At 33.8% G+C, this 12,225-nt stretch overlaps 5 protein-coding genes across 5 annotated transcripts; 2 read left to right on the top strand and 3 right to left on the bottom strand.

Annotated features, from left to right (window-relative positions):
• Positions 1–375: 375 nt before the first annotated feature.
• On the top strand, positions 376–3,444 carry TVAGG3_0252270 (biological adhesion protein; the record flags this gene model as incomplete). Its single annotated transcript, XM_001324736.1, has 1 exon — positions 376–3,444. One exon carries the CDS (start codon positions 376–378, stop codon positions 3,442–3,444), a length of 3,069 nt encoding a protein of 1,022 aa, XP_001324771.1.
• A 250-nt stretch (positions 3,445–3,694) lies between these two features.
• TVAGG3_0252260 (GTPase protein) lies at positions 3,695–4,282 on the top strand (the record flags this gene model as incomplete). Its single annotated transcript, XM_001324735.1, has 1 exon — positions 3,695–4,282. One exon carries the CDS (start codon positions 3,695–3,697, stop codon positions 4,280–4,282), a length of 588 nt encoding a protein of 195 aa, XP_001324770.1.
• A 199-nt stretch (positions 4,283–4,481) lies between these two features.
• On the bottom strand, positions 4,482–6,192 carry TVAGG3_0252250 (rRNA processing; the record flags this gene model as incomplete). The annotated part of the gene is made up of 1 exon (XM_001324734.1): positions 4,687–6,192. The coding sequence occupies one exon, from the start codon at positions 6,190–6,192 to the stop codon at positions 4,687–4,689; it is 1,506 nt and encodes a 501-aa protein (XP_001324769.1).
• A 300-nt stretch (positions 6,193–6,492) lies between these two features.
• Positions 6,493–7,628, bottom strand: TVAGG3_0252240 (uncharacterized protein; the record flags this gene model as incomplete). The annotated part of the gene is made up of 1 exon (XM_001324733.1): positions 6,525–7,622. One exon carries the CDS (start codon positions 7,620–7,622, stop codon positions 6,525–6,527), a length of 1,098 nt encoding a protein of 365 aa, XP_001324768.1.
• Positions 7,629–7,768: 140 nt separating this feature from the next.
• On the bottom strand, positions 7,769–8,881 carry TVAGG3_0252230 (amino acid aminotransferase family; the record flags this gene model as incomplete). Its single annotated transcript, XM_001324732.2, has 1 exon — positions 7,841–8,860. The coding sequence occupies one exon, from the start codon at positions 8,858–8,860 to the stop codon at positions 7,841–7,843; it is 1,020 nt and encodes a 339-aa protein (XP_001324767.1).
• Between the last annotated feature and the right edge of the window lie 3,344 nt (positions 8,882–12,225).

Genomic DNA, 12,225 nt, shown 5'->3' with positions numbered 1-12,225 from the left:
ACTTGTGAACGAATGCTGGGAATAGTAACCATATCATAATGAGTCTTCTTGCATGAATTACGAAATACTCTCTTTGTGATTTATCTTTCAAATCATTTCGACAGTAAATGTCAGACGTCTTGGTTCGAGATATGCTTCATGATACTCATTCACTTTTGAATAGGAATAGGGGCTTATGAGACGCTGATTCCAGGCAAGTGCTCTACAGGTTCCTATTCTTCAAGAAGGAAAAAGAATCTCAATAATTTTCTTTTTAAACACAAAACTCATTAAACAATTATTGTAATTTGAAGCTTTTTGTAGTTGGTTTATGATTTAATTTAAGAAAATTTTAAAATCAGACATGTGATATAATTTTTTTTTGAAAATAAACGGATGATGAATCAAGAATCGCCGGAACATTCGACTTCTTCCGACGATTTATCAGATAATGAGCAACTAAATGAAATAAAGTCCCGTTTGATGAAAGATAATGAAAGATTGACGCAGCAAGTAGCTTCATTAAAAGTCCAATTAAGAGAAACACTAGATTTTCAGAATAAAAATGAAGAATTATATCAGAAAAACAGGCAACTACAGAATGACTTACGAAATGCTCAGACAACAATCGACGATCTCAATTGCAGATTATCGATTAACTTAAAATTACTCGAAGAAGTAAAAAATAAGGAATCACAAGTTAAGCAAAACGCAGTAAAACTCGATATAAAAAGCGGCACTGAAATGCTTGAACGCGAAAGACGAAAATTTGCAAAACATATTTCAGAATTAAACGAGCAAATATCATCAAATGAAAATACATTTTTACAACAGAAACAAGAACTATCTAATATGCAAGATACTATTAACAGAATCATTACAGCTGCTTCTTCAAAATATAACGTCGTTTTTAAAGATGTGGAATCACTCGTATCATATATCGAACAGATTCCTGATAATACAGTAATTGAGTCGGCATCGTCACTCCCTGAGCCAGCACCTCTTTTTGACCCAAGATTGTTAAGAAAAATACAAAAACTCAAAAAACAGCTACGCGAAACAAGGTTCGAAGGGATGGAGACAGAAGGAAAGCTCAATGATATGCTTACTCAATTCGAAGAATTTCAAAAAACTGCGAACGAAAAAATTCAAAAGTTAAATTCAGAATTAACAGATGCACAACACAAAGCTAGCGTAAAAGAAATCGAACACAAGCACGAATTAGAGCAAATCAAAGCAGAAAATCTTGCATTAAAAGCAAATCTTGAAAAATCAAGTTTCAAATGCGAACAATTCGAAAAAGAAAACTCCAAGTTACAGTCAATGATAAAACCAACCGATACATTACAAGAGCAAATCGAATCTACCAAAAAAGAAAATATTCAATTGAATAATTTCATCAAAGAGATGGATTACAACATAATGACAATGAAATCCCAAATGGAGTCATTGAATTCCCAAAACAAAACACTTGAAACTCAACTCCAATCCTCAAAAAAGAAATTTGACAAATTACAAAAAGATTTTTCAGATGTTTCAGCTCAAATCGATGCCCTCCGCCTCGAAAACTCCACACTGAAGCTCCAGAAGAGTAACGTAGAAGATCAAATCCACACGTATGATGCCAAAATCGAGTCAAACAAAGCCCAGATTCAGCAACTTCAGACAGAAATCACTGTTTTGCAGGCAGACAAACAAAGGCTGATGTCTTCAATCAAAGCATTAGAGGACAACGAAGAAGAACTCCGCAAAGACCAGAAGAGTCTATCAGAACAGAGAGACAAACTCGTAAACATCGTCCAGAAACAAAACAAAGCAATTTCCGCCATGGAAGAACAAATCGAAGCCGAAACAAACGAAAAGAAACTTTTGAAGGAAAGATTCGAAGACATTAAAGATAAATTGCAAAAAAAACTATCAAAAACACCAGAAGAAATCAAGTTGCCGGCCACAGCTTTCTTCAACGAAGGATTTCCAAGAGATTTGTGCACGAAATTGGCTCCGATCGCCAAAAAAGAAAATTTTGACAACCAAACAAAACTAAAGAACATTCTGGAGCAGATTGCACTGTTTTACAACAACCAATCTAAGCAGCAGGAAGACTGCAAGCAGAGTGTCACAGAAGAGAACAGGAAACTCAAAGAGTCAATTGACAATTTCGCAACAAAAATTGGAAATTTATTCGAAATGAGCGAAATAAATGGAGAAACAGTTTTAAATGATCCTTACGCAACAAAGGAACTCGAGAGAAAGATTTCGAAGCTGCTAACAGATAATACAGACCTTATTGTATCTAATAAGACACTAGAGACTCAACTCAAAACAATATACACAAAGTTGGAAGTAAATAATGAAACAGAAAGTTTGGAAATGATTGAAAAATTAATTCAAAAAGTGACAAATTTACAAAACGAAATAAAGAAAGAGAAATCCAATGCAAGCAAGTGCAAGAAGGTATTTAAATCTATTGAAGTATCCAAAGATGCTGAATTGATACAGAAGAACAATGAAATAAATGAATTAAATCAAAAAATTGAAAAAATTAAACAAGAAAATGAAGATTTGAAGCAAAATATAAATAGAAACAACAAAACAATACAGACACTGCAGAAGACAACAGAAGAAGCTAAACAGAACTACGAAGAAGAGCTGAACAAACTAAGATTTACTCATCAAAAAGAAATCCAAAATGTTTCTCAAAAATTCGACCAGAAAGAGAAAAAAATTTATACTTCAATGGCGAATAAACAAAATGAGATCTCATCATTGAGAGATAAAATAGCAAATCTCGAGAAAGCAAACAATAGTTTGCAGTCTAAAGTCAACGAAATCCCTGAAATCAAGAAATCCCACGAAGATTCAATCAGAAAAATTGTCGAAGAAAACGAAAACAACGAAAAACTTTTGAGGGACAACTTCCAAGTGGAAAAGAACGAAATGAAGAAGGCCTACGAGATAAGACTCTCAGAATGCAAGCAGCAGAGCGATGATGTTATCAAAGCCCACGAAGAAAGCTCAAATGCTTTGAAAGAAGCAACAAACAGAATCCAGGATTTGACACAAAAATTGGTCGAACAAGGCCTAGAAATTGATGACTTGAAATCGCGTGTTTCCATGGCCAATGACGAGTGCCAACGCCAGATAAGGATAAATGACATGAAGACACGCGCGACACTTCTTTCCCAAGAGATGCACTATCAAAACGTAATTGATGAAAATAAAAGTAATTTCAATAGAGAAAAGAGAAAGATCATTGGATTTGTTGCTCAACAATTCAAATCTTTCTTTGATGCACACTGCGAATTAGACGATAATAGCCTGAAAACAATAGTTAATAATGTTAAAGACGAAATGGACAAATTAATTAAGACAGACAAGAATTTAAGGAAGATATTAATGATAGGAGAATATGATTCCGTAGAAGATGCTGTTTCAAAAGTTATGTTATCTGTTTATCAAAAATAAAATTTATTTGTTATTATTTTTTTTGAAAAAAATAATCTGTTTTACCTATTAATCTGAGTTTCATCACACACATTATAAATACTTCTTAAAATTCTTTTTGAACGAATAACAGTTTCAAATTGATCAAATTGAAGTTTGAAAAAGTTTATTTTCACACTATTCTATTCAAATATTACTTATGAATATTCATGTATAATTTATCGTCTTTTTCTTGATCTTACATGGTTACGGCAGGTAAGAAAAATTGACAATGAAAGCTGATGATGACGTTCTTCACTGCCGAGTCGTTGTAATTGGAGATTCGGCAGTAGGTAAGACATCAATCCTCAATCATCTCATAGAAAACAAATTTAATCAGTACGAACAGTCAACAGTTGGTGCAAATTATCAGTTATATTGTGAGGAAGTCAACGACCAGAAAATAGAGATGCAAATATGGGATACTGCCGGCCAGGAAAAGTTCAGATCTTTAGCTCCTATTTACTTTAGGAACTCAGCTGCTGCTGTGGCGGTATATGATCAGACATGTCGACAGTCTTTTGAGCATCTTGAAACCTGGATTCGAACATTTACTGAGATTGCTGGTACAGATACAGTGATTACAATCGCCGCAAATAAATGCGACTTAATAGATTCTATTGATATTCCGTTCGACGAAGCTTCCGAATGGGCAAAGACTAGAGGATTTAATATTACTTCTACCTCTGCTTGCTCAGGCGAAGGCGTCAAACAACTCTTCTCAGCTCTCGCTCATAAATTGACAACGCTTGGAACAACTAATAAACGCGCTAAGAAGAGGGTTGTGGAGAAGGAAGAAACAAGCAAGTGTTCTTGCTAAATTTGTTCAATATCCTCAAAATATATTTATTTTTTACTTTAGTTATTCATTTTATAAAAGTCTATTTACAGTTATACATTAATACACAAATGGTTTTTACATAGGCTAACTTTAAATCATGATTTTTTACAAAATAATTTTTCCATCTGAAAATGAAATAAATTCTTCTAAGGGGCCTCTAAATATCCAACTAAATTTACAAGAAATAGCCCCATCATCCTTAGTTAAGACTAATTAATAAAATTATATTTGATATTCTTTCTCCATTTTAATATCATTATGCCCTGCTTGAAACTATATTTATAGTAAAATCTAACTTAAAAACATTATTATGGGAAAAATATTCTGCTCTTATAAATCAAAAAATATATAAAAAAATTCTTTACCTCTATTAATTACTATCTCTATTCTTTGTAATAAGGATCCTGTTGAGCCAATTTCTTCTTCTTTGCCTGTCTCTTGCTGTCGTAGTCCGTGATCTCCAAGTCTCCCTGGTCTCTCTTCTTCTGCTTCCTTTCTGGAGCTATCTTTGTCTGCTGCTTCTGTTCGTCCCTGATTGTTCTGATGTTCTTGACCCACTTCTGGTAGTCTCCGTCTGTTGCTCCTCCAGATTTATCTGTGATGAGTCTGTAGAGTTCTCTTGGGATGAAGAAACCGTGCATGTAAGGCTTCAACACGCTTGACTTGATGAGGTGGTGCATGTCGAACTTCTCTATTTCCTCTCTTGTGATGAATTTCATGTCCTGGAAAATTTCCGTTCCATTCTCTTTTTCTTCTTCGACATCAGTGATGACGTTGTCGAGGAATGATGCCCAGCGAGGTGCGGGGCCAAGCTCTGGGATGAGCATGACCTGAACACGCTCTGTCTCGACTGTGCCGAAGATAAGGCCACTGTTCTGGTAAGGACAGATTTGGTTGAGAGCTGCTTTTGTCTCGAAGGAAGTGAAGAAGTTTCCTGTGTCGACATCGTAGATTCTGCAGCCTCTTTTGTCGGAGGAGAGGAGTTTTCCAGATGGATGGAAGCAGACTGTGTTGATCGGACTGTTGTTTCTGTGGGAGTAAGTGAAAACAGGGTTAGAATTACGGATGTCCATCAATGGAACTGTTCCGTTAGCTAAACCAACGGCAAGCTTCAGTCCGGACTTGTCGAAGGCAAGCTGGGTAATCTCTGAGCCAAGGTCAACTGATGCAACGGCAGCACGAGATGCATCACGTGGATCATAAAATTCTATTTCGCCAGTTTCGAAACCAGCGCAGATAATTTGGTATTCTTCGGAAATACATACTTTGTTAGCAACTTTGGGACCAGTGTGGACTGATTCTATGAACTGGCCAAGTTCTAAATTCAAACGAAGTAATTGAGATTCTTCTGATGCAAGAAATAGGTTGGCTGTAGGCTTTGCATATGCGAAGTGACGGCAGCGGAATGGTAATGGCACTGAAAAGAGATCACCACCTTTGTTATAGAAATCTAATTTTCGGTCTGGTCTTAATGAAACTAGCTTGGCCCAATCGTCTGATAAGAATTGAAAATGAGAAGGCATTCCTTTAAGTGAATATAATGTAACTTGTGATAAATCTACAAGATCGAAGATTTTTATAACGGGTGGATACTCTCCAGAAACGGCAAGAGTCATGCCATCTGATGTAACATCGATATTTCTTGAACTTCCTGAAAATTCAAATTCAGCAATAAGTTCGACTTTATTTTTCAGTGATGCATGTGTACCAATTTTTCTATTCGCACGCTGGCCGTAGTAATCTGGTGTTGCTTTTTCTGCTGTGATGTGAAATGTTTTAATTCCATTGACAGTTGTTGCAATAACGCGTGTCATTAGGAGATTTTGATTTTGAGGGAAAAGACAAGATCTAGATTTTGTTGAGAAAATAATGCATTGAGCAGATTTCATTGAATAAAAATTATTTTCAGCCTAAACTACCCTTTATGCTGCAAAATTAATTTGATTTATCAAAAATTTCATTATATATTACAAATTAGAAGCCTTAATATAAATAACTCATCATGTTTTCACCAAATATCTTATTCAAAAGAACAGAATCCATCATGAAATGTTTGGAATCTTTAAATTGTTGGCAAATACTAGAATTATTATAGAATCATAATATTCATTCTTACAGAACATATCAATTTCTATGGTAATCCATCTTATCACACTGTTTATAGAAAAATCTATTGAATTGCTAATATAAACAAGAATAGTTTAGTAAAAAAACAAAACAATTATACATTAGATTGGTTTCCTTCTTCATCAGAAAAGCTAATATCATCACTATCAATCATTGACTTTGATGTTTCAATTAAACTCTCAATTAACTCTAGTTTCTTTCTCTCATTTTTACTTTCATCAAGTCCTAACTGAGATCGCAATGTGGCATTCTCTTCTTTCAATTTTGAGTTATCATTTTCTAATTCTTTAACTTTGTTCTCAATTTCATTAAATTTAGAGTTATTTTCAAGCATAGACTGTGACTCTGAAAGCATTTTCTTCAAATGAACATTCTTCTTTGCAATTATTTCTGATTTCTTTTTTACTTGGATAAAAAGTGACTCCAAGTTCTGCGAATTCTGAGAAAACTGCTTTATCTGCTCTTGACTTGCTTGTAGTTGCATTTTGAGCTGATCATTCTCTTCTTGCAGCTTTTTAATTTGTTTGTCGTAAGAACTAGTATCTATTGAAGTTTCCACAGCTATCGCTGATGCTTTCAAACGCTCATTCAATTCTTGAACTTGAGTTTGAAGATTTTCATTAAGATATCTGAAATTATCATTCAGTTCGTTAAGATTTTGGTTTTCTTTTTCTAATTTCTCGGATTTTTCCTTTTCATCTAGAATTTGTAGCTTCAATTGATCATTTTGAGATTTAATAATGTCAATCTTTGATTGTAATTGGAAAACTTGGTTAGTTATTTCATCTATAGTAGTTTTATTAACATTTTGTTCAGGTTGTATTTGCTGTTTCGTTTCATATTCAAATGGTGAGCTCATTGATTCAAATTTTTCATCAGAAGTAGCATCATCATAACTATTTGGTTGATTTTTATCGAAATCATTACTATTCTTTAAAGAGTCAATAGAATTATTAACGTAATCAGTGGAATTTGTATTGTTTTCTTTGATTTTTTCTTCCGCATTTATCTTTAATTGCTTAGTCTTGGATAATTGTGCAAGTAATTGTGATTTATATTGTTGATTTAACTTTGGATTATTTAATAATTTCTCTATTTTATTTGAGATGATATCAAATCGTTGATTCGTAGTCTTCAGGATACTTGCTTGATCATTTTTGGCTGAATTTTGAATTGACTTTGCTTTACTCATTCCGATAATAAAAATTCAAATATAAAAAAATAAAAACAAATTCTAAAAATCTAACAAATCCAAGCAAAAATCATTGATGTTAAAAGAGTTTATTAATCTAAATATTGAATTTGTTAAAAAAATATTTGATAAAAAATAAAAATAGTGTCCGAATATCATTCAATCTAAATTTTTTACTCAATTGCACTATTTAAGATCCGAGAGTTGCAAGGACAAATTTAGACCTTGACGATCCAGCCTTCTGGAGCTGGGATATCACCGTACTGGATTCCGACGAGTTCGTTGTAGAGCTTCTGTGTGATTGGTCCGACTTCTGTCTCAGAGAAGAAGACGTGGAACTTGTCGCCGTACTTGATTCCGCCGATTGGTGAGATAACAGCAGCTGTGCCGCAAGCGCCAGCCTCCTTGAACTGGTCTAAGCTGTCGATGCGGATAGATCCTTCGATTGCCTCCATTCCGAGTCTCTCCTTTGCGAGGTGGAGGAGGGAGTACTTTGTGATGGATGGAAGGATGGATGGGGAGAGTGGTGTGATGAACTTGTTGTCCTTTGTGATGCCGAAGAAGTTTGCGGAGCCGACTTCTTCGATGTATGTGTGTGTGGCTGGGTCAAGATAGATGCAGTCGCCATACTTCTTGTCGTGGGCGTCGAAACCTGGGAGGAGGGAAGCAGCGTAGTTGCCACCGACCTTAGCAGCGCCTGTGCCCTGTGGAGCAGCGCGATCATAGGTTGTGACGATGAAGTTTGTTGGTTTGAGGCCGCCCTTGAAGTAGGCGCCGACTGGTGAGCAGAAGACAGAGAAGATGTACTCTGGAGCTGGCTTAACACCAAGATTTGCACCAACACCGATCATGAATGGGCGAAGATAGAGAGATGCGCCTGTGCCGTATGGGGCGAGCCACTTTTCGTTAGCCTTGACGACCTTCCTGCAAGCGTCGATGAACATTTCGACGGAAACGTGTGGCATCATGAGACGTGTGCAGGATTTCTGCATACGGAGGGCGTTCTGATCTGGGCGGAAGAGGTTGATGGATCCATCCTTGCAGCGGTATGCCTTGAGGCCTTCAAAGCATTCCTGACCGTAGTGGAGAGCTGTAGATCCTTCGTGGATTGTAAGCATTGGGGTGTCAACAAGCTTTCCTTCGTCCCACTTGCCGTCCTTCCAATGAGCGATGTAACGCCATTCTGTCTGAACGTAGCCAAAGCCGAGTGTCTTCCAATCAATGTTCTCTGGTTGCATTATTTTGAAATGTCAAAAAACCGATAGAACGATGAAAAATGTGTAAAATTGTTCTGGATTAAATTTTCATCGAATATAAAAGATATAGATTTTCCATCACATTATATGATTATTATATTTTGCCAATAAATGGGGTACCTTTGAATTTTGTGAGGAGAACAATGATTGACTTCACTTCACATCACAATGTGGAGATTTTCTTATTATTTGATTAATTTGAGTTGGTACAGGTGAAGTGATATCATGTAGCGGTTTTTGAAAACCGTAAACTTGAACTCAAAAGTAGGATAACAAGTTATCGCATTCAATAATTCAGGATTTATATATTAATATTAAATGAGAGATAGTGGATATTCGATCAAATTTATATCGTCATTTTGTTCAGCCAATAAATTTGATGAGTTTTTGGAGAAATGCTTAATATCAGTTTGAATACTTTTAAAACTATGCTATTTTAGCCCATCATTTATCATCTAATATTACCAAAATATCAAGAATCGTATTCCTGGGAACATAAAAATACGATGCATTGTTTTTTGTGTTTTCAATCCAATAAAGCACACAATTTTGGTCTATTTATCCAGACTTTGGTATCTTAGATATAAAATTAGTGACCATGCAACGAATTTTTTAAATTCATCATTTTTATTTTCCTTTTTTCTAGTTACAAGTTTCTGTTATTCATTTATTATCACAAGAATGCAACACCGAGTAATTAATTATCCTCTGTAAGAGCAAAAAAATTTATTTCATCAGATTTAGTTCTTTTCAGAAAACTGATCTAAAGGTTAGCATTTTCTTGCTAAAGTACACTTCTAAATTACATCATTCTATTAGCTGTCCATCTCTGCATCTTAAATTTTAAATTTTTACGTTGTTTGAATGAAAATCTTCGAAATATCTACTTTTCGATTCCAATAAATCGATAACAATAAGTCAAATATGATTATTTGAGGAGTTTCAAAATTTGTTATTCGTCTAAGGATTTTTTTTAAACCATAATAGATAAAATAATGAATTATACATGGCACGGCGGGCGCAAAAAGTGACAAAATAGAATACCTATGGTGGCAAGACAAAGGAAACATTTTTGTAAGGCAAACATTATATCAAATACCTTTACTTTGTAATAAGAAATATAATTATCACGAAATTACAAATAAATATTGTTTAATATAATTAATAGCAAAATTCTTTTTTATTATTTCCCTTAAGACCTTACTTATTAAGTATACGTATAACAAGCTTGTACTGCATGTATTAGTTAATAGAACAAAAGAAAATGAGCTCAAATGAAAAAAATTTTCATGCTATTTTGGAAATATGCATATTCGAAGTATGAGAGTTGTAAACACTGAGAATTTTAAGCTTTGGTTGATGATAGTCTTTAATTTTTCTTGAAGTAGTAAATTATTTGATATGAAAATTTAATGGCCAGCATAATCAATCGTGCGTTTCGTTTCTTGATTGAGAAACGATGATTGTGTGCTAATGAATTATTGCGTCTGACAGGTTATGATTATGGATACCTGAAATTAAGCTTTTATGGGAAACATCACCGAGCGCCATTTGGCGCCCCTAATGCTGTTTCTATCGGTATGATTAAGGAGCTTTCTTATGCACTTTCATCACTTGAACTTGAACGCTACAAGATATATGCCCCCCTCCCAATGGGAGGTGGGAGCAAAAATTGAAATGTTTACATTGATTTTTGAATACTTTACAAGCGCCCCTCCCAGTGGGCGCGGGCGCAAGTGAACGGGTCAAAAAAAATCATAAAAATATTCAAAATTGCGATTTGAATAGATGTTTAAGAAGTAAATTTATTAATAACGATATTTCATAGTACAAAATGTGTTCAATCTCTTCGTAAATCATTCAAAAAAATCAAAAGAATTTCCAAAATTCAAGTTTTTTAGTAAAATTTATATCTTTTTCTATCGTCTCCTCCCCACCAGTGGGAGCCACCAGAGGCGTGGGCGGCGCCGCTGGCGCCAAAAAAGTAGCGCCCATCGTGCCATGTATATAATGAATATTGAAAGAAATATCGTCATGTGATTTAGCAATTTTAATAATTTATGGATCTTTCAAAAGTACAGAACTGATATTTACTCTTAATTTGGAGAATACATTTATTGATCATAACTAAACATGTAGAAAAAGACATTAGTCAGCAAAATTCAATTATGAGACATTTTTATATAAAAAGTCACAAAATTATTTATCATTGATTAATGATTAAATCATAATAAATTTTACATAAGTTTATACAATTGAATGCCAATTGGTTTTTAATTGAATGTAAATTTTATGCAAAAGATTTATCAATGAAATATGGTTAACTTTTAAACCATTTTCTTTTTATAAATTATTATTATTGTAGGTGGATCAAATTTGACACATAATTCAAATAAAATTGAAAGGATTATGATCAGAAATAATTGATAAGAAGTATGCTAATAATAATATTTGATTTTTTTTAAAATCCTATCGTAATAGTATCATTCAAAAAATTTGAAATGCCACCATGTATTTCAATAAATCATATTATTTCATGCACTCTTTTACTATTTTAAGATTAAACTATGAATGGGATAATTATTATAATCCATCAGTCACATATCTCGAAATAAAAAGTCCAAACTCATTGTTTTCGAAGACAGATGGAAAAAATTATTACATTTCAGATTCATCCTTTTCACAATTAAAAAATCGAGCTGCATATATATCATATAAGGATAAGCCAATAATTCTATTTGAATCAACTTCAATTGTCGATTGTTCTTCCTCAGATAACGTTCAAGGTGGATCCATTTACTTCTACGGCGATAGTATTGTATTTAGTAAATGCCATATAGCAAATTCCAATATGTTCGGATCAAATAAAGAAGGAACTATAGCTTATAACGTATGCAAAGATTCAAGTGATAGTATCAATTGTTTCTTATTTTCCACAATTATTCATAATGCAGACCAAACAACAGATGGAAAGTCAACACTTTTTTTGAAATTTGGTTTCCTTTTTTTCAATTATTTGAATTTTTCTAATAATCATTGCAAAAAAGATTGATTTCTTAGAACACAAGGAAGCAGAGACTTTTGGGTAAACTATACATATATAGAAAATAATATCGATGGCGGAGTTCAAAGCGTATTAGGACAATCAACAGGATTTTATGCATTTGTTGTCAACAATAATACATTTATATCAGATGCTGAACAAACAATTATGTTTTCGATTCAATATTCGGTTCTTTTAATTCAGAATTTTTATATTTTTGATAACCATAATATTACATATTATTGTTTCAATCAAACAATCGGTTTGTATACTGGACTTTTGGCGTGCACTATACACGGAAAAG

The sequence above is a fragment of the Trichomonas vaginalis genome, chromosome IV (genome assembly GCF_026262505.1).
Source record: "Trichomonas vaginalis G3 chromosome IV, whole genome shotgun sequence".
NCBI classification, from domain to species: Eukaryota; Parabasalia; order Trichomonadida; family Trichomonadidae; genus Trichomonas; species Trichomonas vaginalis.
The sequence above is the reverse complement of the archived record's forward strand: the minus strand, read 5'-3'. Positions and strand labels throughout refer to the sequence as shown.